The sequence below is a fragment of the Drosophila serrata genome, unplaced genomic scaffold (genome assembly GCF_035046125.1).
Source record: "Drosophila serrata isolate PLE 108 unplaced genomic scaffold, ASM3504612v1 contig_249, whole genome shotgun sequence".
In the NCBI taxonomy this organism is placed as follows: domain Eukaryota; kingdom Metazoa; phylum Arthropoda; class Insecta; order Diptera; family Drosophilidae; genus Drosophila; species Drosophila serrata.
This window is the reverse complement of record NW_028257147.1, coordinates 3,813,369-3,839,074: the sequence shown is the minus strand read 5'-3', so window position 1 is coordinate 3,839,074 and position 25,706 is coordinate 3,813,369. Positions and strand designations below refer to the sequence as shown.

General features: G+C 34.6%; 3 protein-coding genes and 1 long non-coding RNA gene across 4 annotated transcripts in view; 3 read left to right on the top strand and 1 right to left on the bottom strand.

The window, feature by feature from the left end:
- Positions 1-3,510, bottom strand: part of LOC147643685 (uncharacterized) — a 65,217-nt gene extending 61,707 nt beyond the window's left edge. The window contains exon 1 of the long non-coding RNA XR_015271688.1: positions 3,404-3,510. This is a non-coding gene — a long non-coding RNA (uncharacterized LOC147643685). The remainder of the gene's footprint in view (positions 1-3,403) is intronic.
- Positions 726-25,706, top strand: part of LOC110181155 (fibronectin type-III domain-containing protein 3A-like) — an 86,292-nt gene continuing 61,311 nt past the window's right edge. The window contains exons 1-2 of the mRNA XM_086832694.1: positions 726-1,235; positions 3,568-4,156. The gene's annotated coding sequence lies outside the window, so the exon portion shown is untranslated. The remainder of the gene's footprint in view (positions 1,236-3,567; positions 4,157-25,706) is intronic.
- On the top strand, positions 5,619-10,157 carry LOC110181162 (uncharacterized). The gene is made up of 2 exons (XM_086832324.1): positions 5,619-6,884; positions 7,015-10,157. The coding sequence occupies exons 1-2, from the start codon at positions 5,619-5,621 to the stop codon at positions 8,548-8,550; spliced, it is 2,802 nt and encodes a 933-aa protein (XP_086688450.1). The 3' UTR covers positions 8,551-10,157.
- Positions 8,823-11,154, top strand: LOC110181168 (uncharacterized). The gene has a single exon (XM_086832697.1). It carries the CDS (start codon positions 8,823-8,825, stop codon positions 10,995-10,997), a length of 2,175 nt encoding a protein of 724 aa, XP_086688823.1. The 3' UTR covers positions 10,998-11,154.

The following is a 25,706-nucleotide window of genomic DNA, read 5'->3' as shown; positions in this document are numbered from 1 at the left end:
ATTTATGGTTTACTCTCTTTAGAGTGTGTGTGTGCGAGTGTTTGGTTCTCATCGTAAAAATGCAGTGAGAGAGGAATGCCGGTTTTTACGAGTTAGTATGGGTGCGTATCTGTATCTGTGTGTGTTACTACGTTCGCTCGCATTTGTATCTCTCAGATAAATTGTAGTAGTAAAAATTCCGCTCAGCTGTGCTGCGGGTTTTATTTGTTGTTTCGGCAAAAGCAACAACAAAAGCAACGGGTATATGTGTTCCAGTACCGACTTCCAGTTTTGAGATACTTTTTCGGAGTTCCAATGAGAGCGCACGCTTCGTATCCGCTTCAACAACCGATGCACAGTGGGGTATTTGTTAACAAAAGTGGAGATGAAATCAACTGGGAATATTCTTAATGGAGATTTATTCTTTTAGAAAATAATAATAAAAACCAATTCTTTACTATTCTGAATATATAATTAAGTACTTTTTACATTTAATATTTAATATTTTAAATATTTTTTTATAATTTTTACATAACAAAATAAAAATTATTTAAACACAAAATTGGAACACTGGCTGACATTAAAAAATGGTTCAAATTATAAAAACTTTATCCATACCCAAAGTTAGAAAACAGAGAATTTGTATACCAAAATTAGATATAAGATTGGTAAAAAATATGTTTAAAATATTTAAAATAGCTTTAAATAAATGATCCTACAGAAAATTATATTATTTATTAAAAAAGACAATAAATATATTACAACATTGTCAATCAATTATTCAGTCTCTTTTAGATCTGACAAAAATATATATATGCTATTATCTCCCGATTTGTATTATTATTAACTAAATAATGTATTAATCAAATGTTCCGAACAATTCTTGAATAAAATCCCCCATTTTTTTTTTTTTGGCTCCAAATACCCCATTGTACGAAGTCGACTTCGGCTTTCGGACTCCGATTCCGTGTCGGATTCCCATTCGGTTTCGGTTTCGGACTCGAGCGGCATCCGCCACGATTGCCAACACAGTCCGATATTCACTCTCAAACTGTACGGTTTGGCAGCGGCAGCTGTTTGGGAAAAGCGGAAAAGCCGAGGAGGAAAAGCGGAATAGCGAATAGCGAGGGGAAAGGCGAGCAGGGGAAGCTGAGCGGTTGAAGGCAGAGCGCGTCGTGTGTTGTCTTCCTCCTCCATCTGCGAAATACGAAATTCCGCAATAAACAATTGTTGTTCAAGTTTAAACAATTCAAAAAGTGAGTGTTCCAAGAAGTGCATCCAAAATAAATCTACAGGATCTATAAAAGATTCCCCAGTAAATAACAATGGATCAAAAGAGAAGCAGACACAATTAACTAAAAATTAATCAAATAACTAAACAGAAAACATGAAAATAAACCAGAACTATGAAAATTAAATATAAATAATAAAAATATACAAAACAAGGCCAATTTAAACTTTAGAAAACATACAAAATCGTTTAAAATAAATGTCAAATTCTTATTGAAACGAAAAACACAAACAAAAAACTGAAACAAACATGGAAAATTAAATAATTTTACAATAAATGTTGCATTAAACAATTGTAAAATGTTTCTATGTTGAAAAACAGCAATATTTCCTTAATAACAATAAAATTATCAGAAGAATTAAAAACCAAATAATAATAATTTATAAATAAAGTTCTAAAAAACAGAAATAAAACTTAAAAAAATATAGTAATAACCCTTCATTGTTATTTCCCCATTCATCCTGTTCTTTTGTGCAAAAAAAAGATACTACATAATAGTCATAAACATAACAATTGTAATAATCATAAATAATAACAACAATTTCGTGTGACGTTTTAGTTAATGCCGAAAAGAGCAAAATAAACAAAAACAACACAAAAACCAACCACTTTTTTCAATTGTAATTTCCGGTGTAGCGGAATTTCACTGTGCATTGTCTTTCTCTGTGAGTGTGTGTGCCAGCGAGTGTGGGAGAGAGAATCAAGAAGGAAAAAGAAAGAAAATCTGGAGGAAACAAAAAAACATAAACAGCCCAGAACAACGTGTTTGCTACACGACTGTGTGTGTGTTTGTGTGAGTGTGGAAAAATAAAAGAAAACTGAACCCTACTCAAATAAAATTCAAATAAAATAATAATAAAAACAAGACCCAAGAAAAGTGCAAAAATGGCCTTTGCTTTATTGAATTTATAGCCGACTTTTGTCTCGACGCTCCATATTGAGGTTACATAAAGATACAACTCAAAAAAAATAAAGAACTATATACCAAACCCCTTAAAAAAATGTGGTTAAAATGGTTTGGTTGATTAAACCAAAAACACAGCAAGGGCTAAGCCAAGTTTATTATTTGTTTGTTTATAAATAAATTAAATAGGAGTTTCAGGAGGTTCTTGAAAATAATTAACTAATCAAATAAACTAGCTAATTGAACTTGTATATATTATAATATACACTTGGAATAATATACATATATTATACAAATTTCTAGTGAACTATATTACTTAACTGACAGCTACTAGCAATTGATTAGCTAAACAACTTGCCTAACGAAATTCTTAGAAATAAGCTTATGAGCTCTAAGAACAATTTCCATTTAGCTAATATATTGAATGAATATATAATTTATTCAAGATTAGTAAACTGTTTAAATAAATACATTTCCATTCCATATTATCTTTTGACTCCATATAATACTCCTAATAGTTTCCTATAAACCCCTTGACTTTGCTCACCTGCTGAGCCTTTCAATTACATCCAATTACCGATAATCTCCACTCAATAATCAACTCAAAACTTTTACTTGAATTTACAAAGTTTGAGCCAAGGAATTATGGCCCAAAAACTGACCTAACCCAATCCATTGGGTTGACTGCAAAAGCAAATATTTATCTGGTCAGAGATGGGGGCAAAGTTAAACCAACATATTTACCGTGTTATCTCTGTAGATACTTTAACTAAGCTAAGCTCATCAATTGTGCAAAAGGGAAAACTTTTGCAAAATCAGTTAGATATGTATGTATATACTTCTCAAGGCCGTAGAAAAAACTTTGATTAAACATAAACCAAGGCACTCCCCTTGCAATATAGTGGAGCCAAGGTTCAGGAAATTTCCACTCCTCTCTCTAGACTGTCAGCTAATTAACATGGAAAATTTCCCCAGAATATATCGTTTACATAAGGCGAACTTTTCGGTAATGGTGGAAATGCAGGGGGAAGAGGTGGTGGCTATGGCTGTGGCGGCGCCATAAGTTTTCAGAATTTATAGAGTCGACGGCGAGCTTTCTATCGATAGATAAATATATTGTACGTAGCTATAGCTGGGCGAGAAACAGATACAAGTGCTTGTAGATACAAAGATACAAATGAAGCGACCACAAAACAAATGGCTATAATAAACAATTAAAAATTATTTACTTGCCAACGCCGCTGCTGCTCCTGTTCGGTTCGGGTTCGGTTCGAAATTGAAATTGAAATTGAATTATAAACAATTGAGTGGTGATTCAGTGCAACCTCAAACTATGGCAAATCGAAATATACATACATGTATCTAATGCATCAATCTATATATATTTTTTCAGTCTGTGGGCCAAAGTGCAATACTCAATCGAACACTGAAGCATTCCAATTAAACAAATACTTGATCAAAGTGCAATACAAATAAATCCAGCTGAAAATCAACGTGTGTGTTCACTGATTTTGTTTATGAGAAACCTAAAAGCCTAAATAGATTTGCATAATTAACTATTTTGTCAGAAAAATCATTAAACATATATATATAAAAACATAACTACGAATAAACTTAAGAAGCATTTAAAATAACTACAATTTTTGTGCAATTTCAACTTTAATTATAATAATAAAAAACGAGCAAAATAAAATCAACAATAAAATTAATTGCCTTAAAAAGGTCAACAGATTTTTGCTAAAACACACTTTTTGCTAAAATCGTGCATAAAAAGCAAAATACTTTATAAACTCCATTTAGCTAAATTGTTATAAAATAAAATTTATAGAATTACTGATAAACAAATTAAATACAGTTTTAAACACTTCAACTTTTTTTATAATTATTAAAGTGAAAAAAAAATATATATATTAAATCAACTTTAAATGCAATTTACTGAAAAGGATTACATTTAAAATACATAACGCTGAATTTTCATCACTGTAAGTATAGAAATATTTTAAAACAATTAAAAATACGATTATAAAACCACTTGAAAAATCCAAAAACGTTACAATTCTTTGCTGAACTTGGGGATTTTATAATAGAATTTTTTAAAGGAAGATTAACTGAGAATTTTAAATAAAGATTTTTATGGGGAATCTTCTGATTATTCCTAAGCTAAAATAAATGTTAAATCATTCAAAGAATATTTATTAACACTTAATTCCATGAAACCTTTTCTGCCTTATCAACAATTAAAATGTTGACCCATTTTATGGTTTTATTTTGATAATGTAGGTCAACATTTCAACGCTTGTTCACTTGTTTTCTTTTTTTTCTCTTTCCTTGCAAAAATATATAATATATAAAAGCAGAAAAATCCCCCACTTACCTGAGTGATTTTCACATAAGAGGCTTACTAGGCAAACAACAAAACAAAAAAAATCCCCATCAACAGAGCCCATCAAATAAATTTAAACATTCCACCACGATTGTAGATGGCAGAGCCGTGTAGACTGTAGAGCCGGGAAAATTTATTGTTTTCCCCCTGATAAACAACAAACCGAACATGCAATTTTGTAATTATTAATTTTACGGTCTGTTTGAGTTTGAGCTTGTTATTTTGTGCGAATTTTAAGAAGAATTCCTTCCAGCGTGGCTAACTGTTGATCATTTCCGCCCCGGCTTTAATTTTTTATTTACCATTATTTTTTTTTTGTTTTGGCCAAAAAAAAAAAACTGTCCAACTGTGTCGGAGGTCAGTGAACTCGCGATGCGTGTTTGTTTAGGCCCAAAAAAAATCCCACCAATGCTTTATTGCGGTTATTGACTTTCAACTCATTCCACTTCTTCATCTCTTTTATCTTTGGTCGTTTTTTAAAATCTTTTTCTTATTTTTTTTCTTGGCCCACACACACTTGTCGTCCATCAACGTTCTGGGCCTAATTTCCTTTTCGGTTTTTGGGTGTGTTCCTCATCTACCAACAAAAAAAAAGGGGGACGCGGCAAACGAATTAACATAATCAAATTTACCTTTTTTCTTCTGTACTTTGCGAACACGTTTCGAAAAGTAAAAACTATTATTTAATTTTCGTGTCAGTCGGTGCGATGCCCCAGCAAATGGCATTGATGTATTGAGAAATTGAAGCCCATTTTTACACCTGCCAATAAATGGTAGACAAGGTGAGCCTCTTTAAACAGATTATGCCAAAAGGGCTTTTGAAGCCCAAATGGTAATCTAATAATAAACAAGATATGGGTTTAGATAGCTTCTAATATAAACCCTATTTATTTGTTCATTCTTTTATTTAGTTGTCAAAAATTTAGCTTTTTAGCATTGTGATAAATTAAAAACTTTTACCATAACATTTACCATGATTTCATGGTTTCGTATTAGGGGATTCCTCTGAGGACTTTCAATTCAATGACGTGTCCTCGAATCCAACAGAAAATTCTTAAATAATGAACTATAACAGCATTTACTGTGGAAATGCGGCATCAAGTAATCCTTCAAAACTCGGCATTTGTCAGCGAAGAACTTCTCAACGAAGGACTCGTTACGAGATTCAAGAACGTCGTCGATGGCGGGAAAGGAATCAAGGAATGATTAAGGAGCTGTCCCACATGATTGGTGCTTGGCCCGAGGATATTGATGATTTCCTGTACGACCTCACGCTGAAGAAATACTCACACTTGCTTAATCCCAAGGAATGTGGATGGAGTTTCTGCCATGTGCCACTTTGCTATCCGAATGTCTGTGATCGCTACATGGGTATATTTGATCACTATGGGAATTTGAAGGATCCAACACATCCAAAGTGTCTCCATCATTTGCTACAATTGCTGCAGGACTATCTCAATGGGGCTTGTCATAATTGCTGCTTGGGATTACCCATACATGCAGAGTATTCCGGGGGTCGTCCATTCAGTGATTGCCAATTTAGAAAACCATTCAATTACCATGACCCCGAAATGGAGGTCATCGATGGGAACTCTTTATTTATGGATTTGAAAAACTCGTTGGATACGAGTTTTCAAATGCCAAAAAGGAAATCGCCGCCACGAATAGAGTCACCAGTTTATTCACCCATCAGCAGCCCAAGGATGACAATAGATAGACCCTATAATATTAACCAAACTGGCGATGATGATCCCAGATTCCGTTCAAAACTTAAGAGAATTAAAGGACGAAGTTCGGTTTTCCTCAATGACGAGCTCGCCTTGGCCCACAATAGATCACACATTTACATGGAGCAGCTGGTGTCAAAGACATTGGTTCGACCTCACAACAAAAACAGTTTTGTTGGACCTATAGGGAATCTTCGGAATGAACGAATACGGATTCTAATTAAACAATTAATTCTGAAAAAGGGACGCCGATTTGATCCCGATGAGTTGAATCGGATCATTGAAAAAGTTGATATCGGTCCGCATATGGAGCAGAAACGCCAGAAGCAAATAGCCCTTGAGATCTCGCGGTTGTACAATAATGTTGTGCAAAGAAAGTCATCCGTTGCGTCACAATATCTAACACCGACCAAGACGAAGAACGCACAGAATTGGAAACGCCCCAAAAGATCTCTGTGGCGTATCTCACTACGGATCCATGAGCCTCGAGCTAGTGCCAAACCGTATAGGAAGCGTAGTATCTTTCAGAATCATCATCGTAGAACTGTAGGAGGTCTGAAATCCAGCCAGGGTGAGGAAGATAGGTCAAGTAAAGATGCATAGCGAAGCACAAGGTGTTACATTTTTAAAATTAAATGATAAATTACTCAATCGAAACATCTTAGAGATTTTTGTTTCAACATTTTAGGGTACAATTTTGGGGACAACACATATATTTCAAAATTGAAATGTAATTAGATTGGTTATAAATATGCCATATACCTACTGCACATACCAATTGCCAATTGAAACCGGTACAATCTCATTTTGTAAGAATGCCTGTGCCGCAAATTGTCTACTATCCAGGAGGGAGAGGGATTCCCCGGAGCGGCAGTTATGGCAAGATCGGAACTCATTGGTGATCGAAAGAATAGCCCAAATGGTTCAGAGAACCCCGCATCAAATTGGTGAATTTCTCAACGATCTTACCATGCAGAACTTTAGCAGCCTGATGTACCCCAAGGGATGTGGGTGGAGTCCCTGCAACGTGCCGCTCTGCCATCCATATGCCTGCGATCACTACATGGGCATATTTGACAGGCGCGGCAATTTGAGAGACCCCACCCACCCATGGAGTCTAAACAAGCTACTCCAATTGCTCCAGCGTGTCCTAAATAATGACCCACTAACTGGAATGAGCATGTCCCAGCCATATGGATCCTCGCAGATGGAGGGGAGAGTCGAAGCTAAGAAGAATAAGGTACCCTGGTCTTTCAATAAACCAACACCAACACTGGATAGTGCCCCGTCCTATAGGCAAGATGAAAAACAATCTCGTGAATTGAAATCAGGTCAAGATAGCAATATAAACATCAGGAATCTGGTCACAGATTTGGTCACAGGGAAAAGCAAGGATAGGTTAGTTAATAATACTGATGGGTTACCTTCCTTGAGGAATCAGAAGAGAAGTAAGGATCAAATCTTTGCGTCCAACAATCAGTCAGCTTTGATTAGCAAACAATTATCAAGGATTAGCTTTAAGGTAATTGAGCCAAAGGATCAAGAAAAATCGAATAAGTTCAATTCAATTCAAAAAGAGCAGAAAGTGGAACGTGAACCCAACAAAGATATTACATATTTCAAAGACTACATTGCTGATAAACTAAATTATCGTCACTATAAAACACCAAAGGACGCCGAAGATGATGATATTTTTGTGCGTGGATTCATTCACCACGTCGATTCCTATTTCATAAGAAAGGCAATGTATATGCGCCAGAAACCTAGACAATCAACGGAAGTGGAATTAATTATTAGAAATCAGGTCGAACAGAGTGGTAACATGGTGGATGCCGATGACATGGCCAATGCCATTCGTCTGGTGAAATTTGAAGATCCACCGCAGATTAAGACGGACAGAAAGGATAAGAATAAGGTGGCTATGGAGATATCCCAGATGTACACTGATATTACAGCGAAAAAGACGCACCGTCGTGGCCATAAGTATATTGCCGAACAGGTGCCAATTCTATTCCATGCACCCTTCGATGAGAATAAACCCTGGACCTGGCAACATCGACATCCTGGACAATTGCGGGTAACAGCCGAAAATAAAATTGGTAACTCTCACATCAAACGATATCATCCAGATTGGGTCAAAAACAAATTGATTGAACTGAAAAAGCAAATATCAATTCACTCGCTTTATAGTGTACGAGAAGAGGCGCAACCAATGTTTGGAGGAAAATCAAAGAAACCAAAACGATCATCAGCAAGTTCACAGTGAATAAATGTTAATTAGTAAAAATAATAATATTAAATGGGTAAATAATAATTATAATAGGTCAATAGGAACAAAAAATTGTTTTATTACTCAGAGAAAGCTCAACCTTAAACTTAAGTTCTTGCTTTGCCAAAGTATGCTTGGAGGTTTCTAAGATGTATACTTTGTCATTCTAAATTTCTAGCTCAAATCATACATAACTAAATTTTTGGAATACTAATTCAAAATTTTACTGTTCCGAAAACCCCGAAAATCCCAAAAACGGCCAGGTTAAAATGTTTTACTGTCGATCGCATAGCGATCGCAAGGATCCCAATGCAGAACGAGGAGTTAGCTCTTGTCAGTCCGCTAAGAAGCGATGGGGTCTAATGAACATAGGCATGATCCAGGTCCTGGCCAGGATGGTGAATCAGTCAGCCGATAGAGTGGGACAGTTCCTGCATCAGCTAACGCTGCAGCTCTTTGCAAGGATACTCTACCCATTGATGTCGGGTTGGAATACCCGAAAGATACCATTTTCCCTGCCCTCTACCTGTGATCTCTACTACAATATATTCGATGATAAGGGCAATATTAGGAGTCCCATACCCACAGGGACCTTGCTCATACTCATAAGTATGATGCAATATTTCCTAAACTTACCCAGACTATGTGAGCGGAAATGCAAATGTAGGAATACCGATGATAGTCTCAAGCATATACATAATGCCGGTTATTGTCGGAATGTTGTACCCTTCAGTGGTTGCTGGACCCCAAAAAGGGAATCCCCTCCAGGTAGAGATATTTGGACTGGTCTCAAACGATTGGGTTATCATAAGACTTCTGCTGGATTGGAGAGTTTTCCCTCGGATGAGTCTATACCTTACGGATATGCACCACATCGGTGTCATTGTCAGGATTCTAAGGGTCCCAGAAAGCCTACTGTAAATCCTTATGCCAATATTTCAGGACCCTTGGCTTTACAAAGTGCCTGCAAGCAGGAGATGCAAAGTCCTCTGTTAGCTTCCGATTGCAAACCAAGGTCTCAATTGGAAGGGATGTCGCCGCAACAAGTTCAATGCTATTATATTGCCAACATTTCAAAACTTTATTCTGCTGTCGTAGAAGATCATCATTCGCGGCAACTTTTGAGTGCGGTGAAGCCGCCAAAACCGAGGATTATACCTTGCCAGGAAAAGCGACGATCTGCCGGTGGTATGATGATTCCCCAACCCTGGAGTAAGTTACATCGCGATTCACCGAAAATTACTCAGTTCTTCAGTAAAAGGGCAATAACTCCATATAGAGGTAAAAACATTAAAGAAGGTGATCAAAAACTTGAAAATAGACCAACTGTTCAGGCCTTTCAACCCTTTAGATCACAACAAAGACTTCACTTCACCATTGATAACTTTTCCAAATCTACAGGAAATCTTCCACAAAGCATTAGTTATACAAGAGATATATCAGGAAGTGATCAATACAATACAATATACAATGTAAATCAAGAAAGCCAGGTCAAGGATCCATTGGTTTATTGGAAGAACATGATGAAGATAGATCAGTTGACAAGCGCACATAAAAAATGTAATATCTCAAAACATATTTTACCCATAAAAGAAGATCCAAAATTATCCATTTCCGAAACGAATATTAATCCTATTAAAGTAGAAACTAGTAAAAACCTTAAGAAAGAAATTCAAGACAAGTCCAAGGAGTCCATAAAACCAAAACCTTTTAAGAAAATAGAAATAGTTAAGACACATCAGAAGCGTAAAGAGTCTTCTCGAAATAGTAAGTCCCTTATTGATGTAAAAGATACAAAGACGGGGAGTAATATCGATCGGAGTAAGCAAGTTTCAGTTACTAAATTCAAGCAACCCAGAACCAAGTCTTTGGATCGTGTTTTACAATCAGGGACCAAGATAGAAAATTATCCAGATCTAAAGAAAAATAGGAACAAAGCCAATCAAGAACATTCTAGAATTAGGAAGGATTCTAGAAAAGTTGCCGGTGAAAGTCTTTTCTTCATAACCCCCGCTAGAGTTATAAAAAGTCAAGTTGAACTAGTTAAGCCTAAAAAAGTTCAACCACCTCCAGAGGACATAAAGAAACCATTGTTAGATCAAAAAACTATACAAAAATTAAAGTCCTTGGACAAAAGAGTAAAACTTCGAGTACCCATACTTCAAGACAGGAAAAATCAGTGTAATAAATCAATTGAGAGATCTATATTACATAGCAAATTCAGCATTGCAACTATAGATCAGACCGAATCCCACAACAAGTCATTACCAAAACCAGATGCAAGAACTCTGGTAGCCAATGAGAAAGAAAGATTGATACGAAAAGCCAAGTCTCTAATAAATACTATACGAAATCGAGATAGAAAGCACTCACCAGAAGCAAAATTAAGATTTCCAAACTTATTCATGGCTTTAAGTAAAAAGATTGAGCAAGAAAACTACTGAAGTTTTAACTCAAGTAGTTCTGATGATGCTGGAAACTAAATATCATTTCAACCTGACCTAATGCTTTTACATATCGTTATTTATTCATAGTACTTAATATCAAGTTTTGCTTAATCATGTGCCTGGCCGTCTATTAAATTACAGTTTAAAGAGTGTATACGCTTGTGGTTTTAAATATATATTTTCAGATATATATCTATATATTCTACCAATCCATGGGTGTCCACCTACGTTGATTTTAAATCCGCAGCATTTGCAGCATAGTTGCGGTGCTCTTTTACCTATTTTCCCCGATGACGATGATGATGATGATGATGGTGATGGTGATGCGGCTGCTGCTGCGGGACTCCGCTTAAAAGCTTTTCCGCTCACACATTCCTTTAAACCCATTTTTGGTCCTCATATCGTATAGTTTGCCTTGATTCCCTCAAAGTTTGTTGGGCTGATTTAAATATTTCTCCCGCGTTTATTTGAATATTTTTGTGCAGGCACGCAAAAAGTTTTAGGGAAAACTGTTGGGGGCTCACTTGGCTCATTTCGAGGCGTTTACTTTACTTTGGGGGCCCATAATATGAAGTCTCCTTCTCTTTCACCCCCTCAAAAAAAAAACCTCATCTATTCGCTGTATATTCTAGCTGTAGGCCATAAGCCAAAGGGCAAACGTTTTGTGGCCAAAACGCAATTTTCCCGGGTAAAGTCGAGGAGCGTGTTAGTAACAAGTGCCTCTCACTTTGTTTTTGGCCCCCCCTCGGGTTGGCCCCATCAACTTGTTCAGCAGCTCTTTTCAAGCTGGCTCAAAAGCGACTGGGATTAGGATTTAAGACAAACAGATTAGAAATTCATACGAGATTTAAGTGATGGGGTATATACCAAGTTAGCTTGAATACATTTCATATTTATAAAGAGAGAGAGAGATAGTGGGTTTTATAATGAAAGGATACAATTCTATGCACAGCTAAAGGAGAGGTTTTCTGTATTAGAATAATTAGATAACTTATACGACTTTAATTTGGTTAATAAATCAGCTTAATTTTTATTTGTGATACAGTATTTTTATCATAAGAAATAAGGATATTACCACATTAGTAAAAGGTAATCCATATTACGTATACGCCATGTGGCTAGTAATAGGTAATCCATATTAAGTATACGCCATGTGGCTAAAGTTATATATCTCCGTTTAGTGTCTCTTAGCATAATGTTCGCAAATATTTAATATCTAAATAACAACAGAAATCAAAGACATCTTAAAGAACTTTGATTTGTATGATTTTTAAGCTAAATTGTGATTTTTTTTTGTTTTGATTAAGTTATATTTCTCAGTTTACATAGAGAAGTTTAGCATGTTATATGTTTAATAATTAAATAACAGCTAACATAAAAGACAACTTAAAAGACTTGGAATCATATTGCTAATCAGATTTAATTTTCCAAATTTTCTCTAGGATATGGTAATAAATTTCATCATATTTTGTTCCAGTTACCTAGCATTTAAAATATATTACAAGTTTAATATAAAAGCAACTCGTATACCAAAATTCACAATCATAGCACTCTCTAAGCCCAAGTTACTTGAGGTTACAACAGCCCTTAGTTACTCTCCCTAGTATCCTATAACCAAGACCCCTCTTCCTTCCTCTCACTTCCCCCCTCTCTTCCCCCCTCACTTTTCCCATCTCTTCTCCCGTCTCTTTCCCTCATATTGGTCTTCCATGTCGCCATAGTGCTTATCAGTCTGATGCTTCTCTGATGATAATAATTCAGAGTCAAATATCTCGCGACGTCTAGTGGCCAAGAGGCATGATTTATGGCATTCCATTCGAGACTTAAACAATACGATAATTATTTATTAGAGTGGATACTACACTCTAGTACTATATAGAGTACTTTGTGTGAGCAATGCAAACATATACAATAATATGTATGTTTGTATATATAAATAATAAGTTTTTGTTTGGCTGCAATGACTTTGCTGATGCTGCTCCCTCTCTCTCTCTTCCTTGTGCAGCAATTTATAATGTTGAGTGCCAAGCAGTTAGGAGGGATCTCCGTTTTATATAGATACAGATACAGATATATATACATATAGTATCTTTTAGGAGAGAGAGAGAGAGAGAGAGTATAGGGCAGAGACAGACCAGAGTCGCCCTGACAAAACCAGTTGGAAATGGCCTGGCAAATGGAATTTATTGCAATGGAGTGCTGAAAACTAAATCATCATCTTCCATCCAAGATCCAGTCCGAGGGATTGCGATGGGATGCGACTGGGACTGGGGGCCAGAACAATTGATACACTCTCCACCAGCAGCTCATTTAATATTTATGCGCATTTAGCTGGGCACTTTTTCTATGGCAATAGTTTCAGTTTGGCCCATGCGTAAATATGCGCAAAATAAATACATTTTTTATCTTCATTTTATTATTTCTCTCTACGGTTTTTTGTTCTTCTTGGCTCTACTGCTGGTAGGCATAATTTATGCCCATAGAAGGGAAATATTTAACGCCTTTCAACAAAAATCGAGGCTCTCTCCGTATATATAAAAACCCTAGTAAAAACCTCAAGCTGGCATCTATAAAATAAAAGTAAATTGGTTGTCCGGCATTGGTTGGTTTGCTGCTGGCCCGCTTTTCGCGCTTGATTTTCCCCCTTGCCACAAAAATAGCCCCCAGTTCCGCATTTTTCGCCACGTTTTTTTTTCCTACAAATATATGTATAATATATATATATGTATATATATTTTCTCCTTTTCCTCGTGTCGAGTTGTTCAAGCTGTGGCATAATTTTTACGCATTTGCTTGGACCCCTCTCTCTAGCAGAAGTGTTTGATAAAAAGAAAAGAAAGAAAAAATATATATATATATCAAGGAAAGGGGCGATAGAGCGGAGTGGGCGTGGCACACGCATAGACTTCCTGCTTGTACTACTACTATTACAAAAAAAGAAAAAAACAATATATATATATAAATAATAAAGAAAAACGTTGAGCAGAAAAAAACAGAGGCTGCGTGTTGATGGAGCAAAGTTAAACAATTCATGGTCGAAGCTTTATGCTTTATACGCAAAACTTTGAGTTTTGATTTCGGATGTCAGAGAAGCTCTAATTTTTTTCTTCTACCATTTTTTTTTTTATTTATTTGTGTGTGTGTGTGCTTATCTATGCCGCCGGCTGCCAAGACGCACATCGTGGCACACACACACAAACGCACTCTGAAATGAACTACAATGGGTACTTTGCATGCCCTTTGTGGTTCCAAAAGAGTCCATTGAATTCAATATAGGTTTGGGTCTTAAATTGGAAAAAAAAAATTAAAAGAAACTAGATATTTTTTAGTATTTTTTTTTAACCATTTTCACAATGTTAAAAGGGAAAATAGGTGGTTTAAGATACTCAATATAATATACAAGACCGTTCCTTTTTAATGCTTTTTTATTAAAACTATTATTATATTTTGTAGAGCTATTAGAATATGTACTGTTTGTATAAATATTTCATACTTACTTACCCAATTTTGCTCTCTAAAAGCCTCTCTTTATTTTAATCCTTTGTACATTATAAGGAGTATCTATAATAAAAGAAATATAAACATGTGAGATACTTAATAGAATTTTTATTTAGATAATTAATCAGATAAATTGGTTTGTATTTTATTATTGTTAAAGTTGTATATTTCAGATTCACGAATGTCCTTTAAGAAAATGGTAGACATTTCTAAAAATTATTTTGTGCATTTTAACAATGTTAATGATATTTTAAAAGGTTACACAATGTAGCTTCAGATTCTTAATATGTATTGATAAAACGGAAAACAAACAAGAACTTTAAATTAAAATTATTATTATTTTTATAAAATATTTAAAAACGTAGCTTTTTTTATATATATTTCCTAAATAGAAATTTTAATTTATGAAAATTATCCAAGTCTTCTTACTAAAACAAGATCCTTATTAACTTCACCTAAAAATCTCACTTTAATTCACCTTAATTAATGGCATTAATAGACCTATAAAATTCGTTTAAACTTCTTAACTAACATATGTATATATATTTCTCTCAAAATAAACCCCAAAATTAAATAAAAATAAAACCATAATCAACTTCTTAAATTAACTTTATTTAAATTAAAGGTAGAGTACCACCTTCCTCGTCTAAACTAAATTAACGCAAAAATCGCAGAAAATTTCTGCTTGTTTTATGTTTATTTGTTTGGGGCCGCGACGTTTGCCAAAAACCAAGGCTGTCTGTCTATATATCTGCGCGATGTGTCCCTGCCACCCCTTTATTTCATACCCACTTCAATCCCCTTCCCCTTTCCCTCCCTCTTCAATCCCTGCTCCTTTTGCAGGCTCGTTTTGTGTGAGGCCAAAATCCACTTAAATCGATAAAAACTATCAAATCTGTGCGGGGCGTGTGCCTTAGTTGTCGGTTTAATTTTTTTTTTTTTTGAGAGTGTGTGTGTGTGTTTGTGTGTGTGCTTCGCTCTGCTTGTTTCCTTCTCCTCCTCCTTCTCCGGCGGAGTCTGACCCGGAGTTTCGTCACTCATACGCCATGTGCGCCGTCTCCAGCGTCGTCGTCGTCGTCGCCACTCATTTTTCGCCCATGTTGCGTATGTTGTCAAGTCTCTTCCGTTTGCTGCCTCTCACCAAAGTCGTGTTTGTTTCTCTCTCTGTGTGCACAGAGAGAAAAAAAACTATGCAGTATTTATGTAAATTAGGGTTACCCATGCAGGGTATTTTAATTACAGCCAGAAGCTTGTAATGATGTGAAGGAGTCATTTCCGACCTATAAATGTATGTATTCTTGATCAGCATCAACAGCTGAATCGATTTAGCCATGTCGGGCTTAAAAACATTTTTTGAAATTTTTTCCATTTTTTCAAAAAATTATAAGGGGTTACATCGTTAAAATTGGCAAAAATGTTAATTTCCTAAAATTTTAAATTAGTTATGCAGATTGATTAAGGTAACAAAAACTAACATTGCAAAGCTTTCCGATTTTAAATTAAGGCATTTTTGCCTTAGTTATGAGTTTTTTAAACTTTGATTTGTCGGAAAAAATTGCCATATAAAAATCTGGATTTACATTATTTAAAAAAGTCCTATAATTTATTGACAAACGGTTATGAGTTTTTTAAACTTAGATTTGTCAAATAAATTGTCATATAAAAATCTGGATGTATATTGATTCAAAAAATGCTAAGTTTTGACCGATTTCTGATTCGATTTGAGTCCTTTAAATCATTGACAAACTGCAACAATATAAAAACTTACGATTTTCGAAGTTAGTTTCCATTCTTTTTTAGTTTTATTACTTAAATTAAACTAGCAGAATATTGACTTTATTAACAAATTAATAGGGTTTAAAATGCTGTTCTGGTTTTCTAAATAAAAATTAATGGAAACAAACATAACGGATTTTATTATATTATTTTTTAATATATTATTTATTAAAAGACACTTTATTTAACATGATAAAATGAATACAAGAATAGTAAGAACTGTATAAGAAATATATATAAATATTATTATTATTAAAATTTTAATCAAATAAAAATGTCAAAAAGTTCTAAGAAATATATAATATGTAGATTTTTATCAAATCAATTTTGTATATTTTTAAATTAGTATTTCCCTTTAAATCTTTCTCTTAATTTCTGCCAGTGCCTCCATTGCATATGTGTCTGTTATGCCTGTCCTGTGTGTGTATGTGTGTGTGTGTGTGTGTGTGTGTGTTAACTTTTTTCTTGGCATCGAGCACTGAAATTGTGCTCAGCATTATTGTTGTTGCTGCTGGCATGTCCGTTTTGGCATGGACTTGGCCCAAACTCATTGTTTGGGGAATCCCCCCAAACTCTGTCTATATTTCGATTTCTTCTATTTTTTTGTCTACTTTTTTTTCTGGGTGGTTCGGTTAGGCAGCAGCATTTCCGTTCTTTTCCGCTGTTGTCAAGCAGCTCAAACACACACACACACACACACACATGGGTGTGAGTTTATAGGCGCCGGCATTAGATGATATTTTTTCCCTCTTCCTCCAACCAAAAAAAAAAGAAAATTCCAAATGCGATATGCGAAGGAAAAATTGCTGGCCCTCCTCAAAACTATAATGCTAAATGACAAAATATGACAAATTATAATAAAAAGGAACTCGGAGAGAAAAAAAAAAGAATGAAAATAAATACATATATTCGCTCAACGAATTTTATGACATTTGTCATGGAAATCTTTCCATTCGGCTGATTCGTCTTTTGTCTGGCCAATTTTGTGGTCGCCTCACATGACAGTCAAACACTTGGGGCTCACAAAAAAACATATATATGTATATATAAAAAAAACAGGCCTGCATTAATACAAAAATCACGCACTCGTAAATGTTTCTTTTATTCGGTTTGCGTGCCGAGATTTTACAATGGCTTTTTGGCGAAAAAAATATAAGGAAAATACTGAAGAAAAGATTAACAATAATCGGATCTAATAATCATGGTGTAATTATGTGTCACAATAAGTGGAGTACATTTGTAAGGACCGGAAAGATGAAGATCTTAAATATAAAGAGTATATACTTGGCTTAATATAATTTCTTTGCATAAATTTCGGTGGGAAATAATATATCCTGACAAATTTTAATACAGCATATATCCTGATAATCATTAAATGTATAAAGAAAATGATTTAATCATAAGTGGAATTGATTTATTATTTTATTATATACTTTTCAAATTAACTTTTGATAATTTTCTGCCTTTCAAATCAATTCTGACCTTAAGCTTTATTTTCTGTACCTTCCAAAAAAGTCTTTATCATTATTAAATCTCTTAAATACAATATATTTAATTTAGTTTAATATTTTTTCTTTGCTTTAACTTTAATGGAAATAGTGTATTTATTTTCTATATACTCTTAAATCATTCTCTAAACACTGCTGTTATTATTTTAATAGTCAGAATTATCCCCTAAATGTTTTAATTAAAAGTTAAACTTTATTCATTCAATGCAATATATTTTATAAATAAACTTTTAATTAGTATACTTCAATAATTTTCTGTCTTTAAAGTTGCTCCTGACATCAATCAAAATTTTTTATCATGCCAAAAAAATTCAACATTATTTCCTGATGGTGACAAAAAACTTAACTTTTATGAAAGCTTCAAACGAGTTTCGAATTACTGAACCGCAAAAACTTATTCATATCAGTTAAAAGTACAAAAAAAGGAAACTCTTTTGAGCAAAAACGTTTCATATATTCAAAACTAAATTAAGATAGTTACAAAAAGCTGAATCTGGTTGATAATATTGCACTAAAAAACCAATGAAAATGGGGGAAAAACACAGTGCTAGTTGGTAAAGGGCGGAAATATTCCCTCTCTTGAAAACAACAAAACATAAAAAAATAAAAAAGTAGATCTCGGTTTTGGTTATAATTGGGGGAAAAACCTCACACCGGGCAAAAGTTTCCAATTAGAGAGCGAAGCGGAGCAACACACTTTTTATTTTTGCCATTTTGTTGTCGCTTGTTTGGAAAAGCCCAAGTTTGAAGTTTTCCTAGTTTTTTATATATATATATATTTTTTTTGCAGTAAGTGTACGTGGTGCGTGTGTGAATGTTTTTAATATATGTTTGGGCAAAGCAATTTTCACACATGAACCAAAAATTGCGCACACAAACAGAAAAACGCAAACTTTATAAACTAATAAACTCGGGCTGCTTTTTGCACTCACTGAGTTTCGATTAAATTTTTTGTTTAGGTATTTCTCTTTTTTGCGGAACTCTTTTTTTTATTATTTTATTTTTACTGCAATGCCTTTCTCTCTTTCCCTGTGTATGTAGTATAACTCAACAATCGGAAAATTGCTGCAGAAATTTCTGTGTGTGCTTCATAAATATTTCTCCAACATTTTTCGGGGTATTCCTGGGATTTTTTCCCCCCTCTATTTTTATTTTTCTTCAGCTTTCGTTTTTGTTTGTAGATTTTATGCATCGATTGTCGTTTGCCATATGCAACTAGCAATTTCGAAAATTTACCCATTTTCCTCTCTATATATTTTGGAATGACACGTATGCCGACATAGACACACCTCAAGGCATTAGGAAAATTCGTCTAGGGATTTGTTGTCGATTTTGTGATTTTGCAGACACATTGGAAATTGATTAAGTTGTTGATGAAATAGCAAAAAACAATTTGGTTTTGTACAGGAAACTGAGGGAATTATAAAGTGCTGTGCATATCAACAAATATGCCAATAAATCTAACATTTAAGCAACAGTTTTTCTAAAAGGATTTCCTGCAAAAGATTCCCCTCAAGATTGAAATTAGTAACAAGCTAGCTTTCCTTTGTTTTACACAAATTCTAACTGCTTTACATTCTCTGCAGCTTCATAATTGTTCATTTTCTATTTTTTTTGTTGGTTTCTTGCAAATATTTTTAAATTAAAACAAAGCTGTCTCATTTTATTTTATGCCTACTTTCCACATGCTGCTAATTACACGCCTCACTGCTTGGCCACAATTAATTTAGGGCTCTTTTTTTTGTTGTTGGGAGTTTTTTAATTTTTCACTCCAACAAACTACAATTGCAAAATTACAAAAAACAGAATTTATATATATATAGGAACGGAAGGCGGAATGGAAAATTTCTACCAATTAGTGAAGTGAAGGGCCAGGGAAAATGGGGAAAGTTGCGGGGGGGAGATAAAAAAGTAAAAGCTGTTGCAGTTAAGAAGGAATGCAATTATTAACAAGAAAGGAAGCTAATTTCGGCATGCCGAAGTTTATATACCCTTGCAGATAGAACTTCTATGAATAAAAAACCATACAATACAAATTATATATATAGTAATACCTGCTTTCATTTCATTCACCTATACATATTATATTTGCAGTTTTACATTCACTGATTTGCATTTTTCCTCCACATCAAACGATCGTTTGTATGGCACCTATATGATATAGTCGTCCGATTTTCATGAAATTTACCACAAAATTTAAGACTTAAATTAAATGCCTATACCTAACATTTGATGAAAATCAGTTGAAAACTGAAAAGGTTATAAATTTAATTGTATTAATTTCTCGATCGTTCCTATGGGAGCTATATGATATAGTAGTCCGATTTTCATAAAATTTTATGCAAAATTGTAGAGTATAGTAAAATGGCTATATCTCAAATTTGATCCAATTCTATTGAAAACTGAAAAAGTTAAAAATTTTTTTGTAAAAATTTTCCGATCATTCCTATGGCAGCTATATGATATAGTCGTCCGATCCGGCCCGTTCCGACATATATACGAGTGAGAGTATATAGAAGGCTAACTACAAAGTTTCATTCAGATAGCTTCAAAACTGAGAGACTAGTTTGCGTAGAAACGGACAGACGGACAGACGGACAGACGGACAGAAGGACAGACGGACAGACGGACAGACGGACAGACGGACAGACGGACATGGCTAGATCGACTCGGCTGTTGATCCTGATCAAGAATATATATACTTTATATAGTCGGAGGTGCCTCCTTCACTGCGTTGCAAACTTCTGACTGAAATTATAATACCCTGCAAGGGTATAAAAAAGGCCAAAAGCAGAGTCATATCAGAAACGAGGATGCTACCAACAAACATTACTAAATATGCAAATGTACATTTCTCTGTCTCTCTCTCTCTGTGTTGCTATCTCTTTCTATGCCTCTATACCCATCTCTTTCCGGCTCTCCACAGGCCATCTCTTTCGGAAACAGTGTGCGGCACAATGATTGCTGCATTTATGAGATAAGTTTTTACTGTCGACAACAATTAAATTACATTTTAGAGTTTATGGCCTTCGGCTGCTCATGGTTTGGCGATGGGTCCTCGTTGTCGAGTCGCTTCTGTCGCCAAACTTCAATAAATTCTAATAATTTATTTCATTACCAAAGTGTCTGCCATGTGTAACTGTAATTTCTGCTGCATTTAAAATGTATGGAATGCCAAAAAATGAGGGGAGCAAAAAGAATTGGGAGCACACAGACAATGGGGCCATAAAAAAAGTGTAATCACTCTTCACTTCCAAGCAAAAGGGTTAGTAGTTGGGCTTTTTTATATTCCTTTAGTGGAAGGGCTTATCTTGCGGTATTTTATGCTGGGAAATTATTTACATTAATTTTGGGAGTATAGAAAATATTTAAAAATTGTTATAAGCATTTTTAGCTTGGTTTTTAAGGTAGTTACATCACAAAGAACTTTTTAAAGGTTTAAATAGTTTAATACCTTTATTTTTAAAGTCTATTTTAATTATATCTTTTCATTTACTATTTTTTATTAATACTTAAGCAATATTTTCTATTAAACTCGTAGTTTTTATCCTTTGTCCATGTTTTATTTATCCAAATCCCTTAACACACATTTAATGTGTAAATTATTTGTTTTATATTTGGATTTTAATCCAGCTTCTATTTGCAATTCTTAAATTTAAATATGTTTATTTATAATAGTTAAATAATTAAAAGTTATGTGCAATCTTAAACAATGAAATGCTTTACTTGTTCTATAAGGATTTCAATTATTACTTTCCATTTACTATATTATATTAATTTTTAAACATTGTTTCCTATGAAACTCTTAGTATTCGAATTTATTTTAAACCTTAGCTAACTTTAGATATTTTTTTCTATACATCTTTTGGATACATGTTTCTTGTTAAAATGATTTGTTTTGTCTATGATCTTAAAACCGTGTTTTTTTTTGAAATTCTGTATTTTTAATTTATATTTAAAGGTTGTTTAATCATAAAGAACTTTGCAAAGCTTTAAACAGTTGAATTCTTTTACAATTTAAAAGCAATTTTACTTATTTCTTTTTATTTACCTTTTCTAATTAATGTTTAAGCAGTATTTTACAGAAAACTCTTAGTATTTTTATTGTGTTCTATTAAATTCCTAGTATTTGTAAAGTAATTTATTTTTTATTCATGTAAAATATTTTTTTATTTTTCCTACATCTCTCAACATACATTTATTGCACCTAATTTTTGTTTAATATTGCGTATTATTCAGGCTATGGTTTAATTAAATTTGTTTGTTATCTATGCTCTGCGTCAAAATGTCCATAATTCCGTTAGTTATTTTACTGGCTTTTGTAATGAAAATTCTCACAACAAATTGATAATCATTAGGACCGGACCGACTATATGTATTTATCTGGCCCGCATGCCGCTGTTGGTTGAAATATTTGCGTTAAGGGGCATTGTCATAATGCGATGCCACCACCATCATCTGCCTCAAATATCGCCACGGCCTCTGGTGCCACCCGCATCTAATTTGCCGGTTTTTTTTTCGGACCAAGGGCATTCATTTAGTCGTTTATATGTGGTTTTACACACACCCTACCCTACCCTACCCTACCCTACTCCTGTTCTGTTCTGTTAGTTAGTTATCGGGGAAATTGAAAAACCGCATTGCATGTGTGTCTATGTAGCAGTGCTCCCCTCTCCGTTTCCCTTTACTATTTTCCATTTTTCCACAACGTTTTCCTTGCACTATCGCACTTCGTTTTTCGGATTATTTTTGCATGCCACTGGGCGTGTTAAACATGCATTTTCTGATATACGAGTGTTGATGCAGCCCGATATCCTTGACGAGGCGAGGGAACATTTTAATTAGTGTAGGGTCCTTTTCGTGTGAAAAAGGGGGCGGTGTGTATGTTGTGGTGTGTTAAAAGGGCGGATGGAAACCGGAAAGTGGCCAAAAGTAATTGGTAAATGGAAGGCCATGAACTCGGTCTTTGCTGAAAGGGGGTTCATTTATGGCAGAGAATGATTGGTAATTTTTTGTTTTACAAAAATTCTCTAAAATCTACCTGAATTTTCCTGAAAAAATCTACATTTCCCTGTACATCTGAGTCATTAAAATACCTGGCTTTGCCACACAGAGCTCACAAGAAAAAGTTGTCTTTATGCAATCGCTGTAATTAGCCGCCAACGCTGCCACAAATTGTAGTTGCATTGTTTTTATAACGCCTTATGCAACAGCAGATAACCAAAAAGAAAAGAAAAACACAAGCTACAATAGTGAAAAATGCAAACAATAACCAGAAATACCAAAAAACCAAATCATTAACATAGTGTGTGTGTTTGGGGGTAATTAAACGAAGAAGCTGTCCAAACACACAACAGGTTGCAGGTTGCAGGTTGCAGGTTGTTAGTTGTTAGTTGCAATTTGTTGCATATGGAAAAATGTTGTCGCTTGTTTTCGGGTTTTTTTTTCTTTTTCTTTTTGCATTTTGGTGGAAAATTGTCGGGTAACCGCAGGTGGAAATTATTGAGGTATTTGGGATGTGGCTTATGCAATTATGGTGTGCTGCTGCAGCATGTGTGAGACATGTTGCCTGTGTGGCATATTGCAAGTTGCTAGTTTGTTGGCCTCGAATGGGAGTTGTTTTTCTTTTTTTTTTACTGAACCAGAAACCATTCTAAACGGAACCAATAACCAGTCATTGAGCTTGGCCAGGGGGAAAATGTGCCACGACACATGGAAACGCACTACGGCATTTTTCCTAGCCCCCTCCCCTCGCCCCCCTGAGAATTTTCCAGACGCGACGCACTCGAGCGACGCAAAAGAAAGAAAGAAAGCTGTGAAATGGCCGCCATTGACTGCAGTTTCTACCTCTTTGCCGCTCTCTCTCTCTCTCTCTCTCTCTTGGCCACCTTTTTCTAGGCATTTTTTCATGTCTTGGCTCGCCAACTTGGCCAACTTGTCTATTAACGGTAACTAGGTAAATGTTAGAAATTACCGTTAGAAAAATTGCCTCTGCTCTATTGCTATTTGCACACAAAGTAAGCCATTTGTTAGGATGCACTGAGATAAAATTAGAAATAGTTTTCGAATGTTCCAACTATATATTAGAGATATATATATTAAATTTAAAGTTCAAATCAAATATTTGTTATAATTTTTGAAAAAATGTTTAATTTTTACATCTAAAAAACATTGTTTCACTTTATTTATAGATTTTTTTAAAGTGTTTTTAGGTCTTGGGAGTAGAATTCCTTTGTCTTTGCCTTCTGTGAGTGAGAAAGTGTTGACTTGGGAGCTCCCAAAAGCCAAAAGCCCTGAAGTATTTAGCACTTCCACTAACTTAACTGCAAATCTTTGAGCACGAGGAATGCTAATTTCACTTACACCCAAAAGGGGGTTCCCTTTTTCTGCTTATTCAAAGTAATTGCTATTCGTGGTTTGGAGGGAAAGAAACTCTTAAACTAATAGCTGAAAATGAATATTTCCTTTTAATTGGTTAAGCTTCATTAATTTATTTAATTGAATGAGTCTACAAATTTCATTGGTGATATTTGTAGCAAAACAATTATTTATGAAATGATGTATTTGTTTTTAAACTGCACTTTTAATCTTGAGTTTTCCAAGTCATCAGATCAAGCTTTCAAAAGGGAGTAAATATTTATAAAACTCCCTGAGCTATTTAAAATTTTCTTAAAAATTTATAGAGGTTCAAGATTTATTTATAATATATATATATTATTATTCTATATAAATTATTATATATTTAAATTTCTTTCAAAGTGTTCAAAAATAATGTCTAAACACTCTCATTGACTTTTGTATTTTTCTAAGCTGAAACATGAACACAATTTATAATTTCTGATCTATTAACAAGTAAAGAATATAATATTATAATTTGAACAAATTCTTTGAAGCTTAAAAATATATTCTACATTATTTTTAAATATCATTTTTAAAATGAATTGTAGAAAGTTTATTTTTAAATTCCCAGAAGTTGATCATTGAAAATTCTCTTATTGACTTTAATCATTTTCCTGAGCCAAACCAATGACTATAATTCTCTCTAGAATTCGGCGAAATCAAAGCCATTTCCTTTTTTATTTTTATTTATCATTTAAAGTTTCTCTTGAGTGACTTTTTGTCCATTTGGCCGGAACACATTTCGTCTCCGATATCTGCTCAATAATTCAGTAGACTTTTGACACCTTTTGGTGTGGCTGGTGGGCGGCGGATCTGAGGACATGGCTCACCTGTGGGAGAAATGCAGACGAGAGCACTCGCAAATGGCCTCATCAAGACGCTCAACGTGTCGCAAATGCGTTGCCGTTGAGTGGCCTCCGCCGCCGCACCTTGCACCTTTCTTCTCTCTTTCCACCAAAAACAAAAAACATAAATAAATAAAAAATAGAAACCCGGTGGCAAGTTTTTACTCAGTAACCACCTGAAGCCGGTCTAGACACTTTTGACACAAATGCGGCGGGTGTTAAGAAAAAAATAAAAAAAAGTCTACAAATGTGTCTCCTCTTCATATGTCTGCCATTTAATATGGCAGAAAAAAAAAGAAACCAAATACAAACACACACACACCTCTACACACACTCACCTGGAGATATAAACAAAAAACAGAAAGAAACAGATTGCTAAGCTGCGTAGATTTCCGCGTGGTGTCCTCTGTCTCAGTCTGTCCTGCTCCCCTACCCCGTTCCCGTTCCCGTTCCCTTTCCCGTGCCACCCGTGGCATGCCACACCCCTCTCTCAATCGCGCCCCCTCTCACCTGAGCTCACCTGTCTGTCTGCCGTCGACGTCAACATCAGCGCTGGAGGTGCGTGTCTCATTGTCTCCTACACTGTTGGAAAATTATTAGAAATACCTAACAACAGTTTTTTGGTTCTAAGAATTTTCTAACAATACATGGGGATTTTTGAAAAATATTTTTAAAGTAAT

What these genes read in the sequence shown, in the direction of transcription:
- LOC110181162 (XM_086832324.1), top strand. Translation starts at nt 5,619, where the DNA reads ATGAACTATAACAGCATTTACTGTGGAAATGCGGCATCAAGTAATCCT. An exon ending in ATAGGTCAAGTAAAGATGCA is followed by an intron (nt 6,885 to 7,014) that starts TAGCGAAGCACA and finishes CAAAATTGAAAT; the next exon opens with GTAATTAGATTGGTTATAAA.
- LOC110181168 (XM_086832697.1), top strand. Translation starts at nt 8,823, where the DNA reads ATGTTTTACTGTCGATCGCATAGCGATCGCAAGGATCCCAATGCAGAA.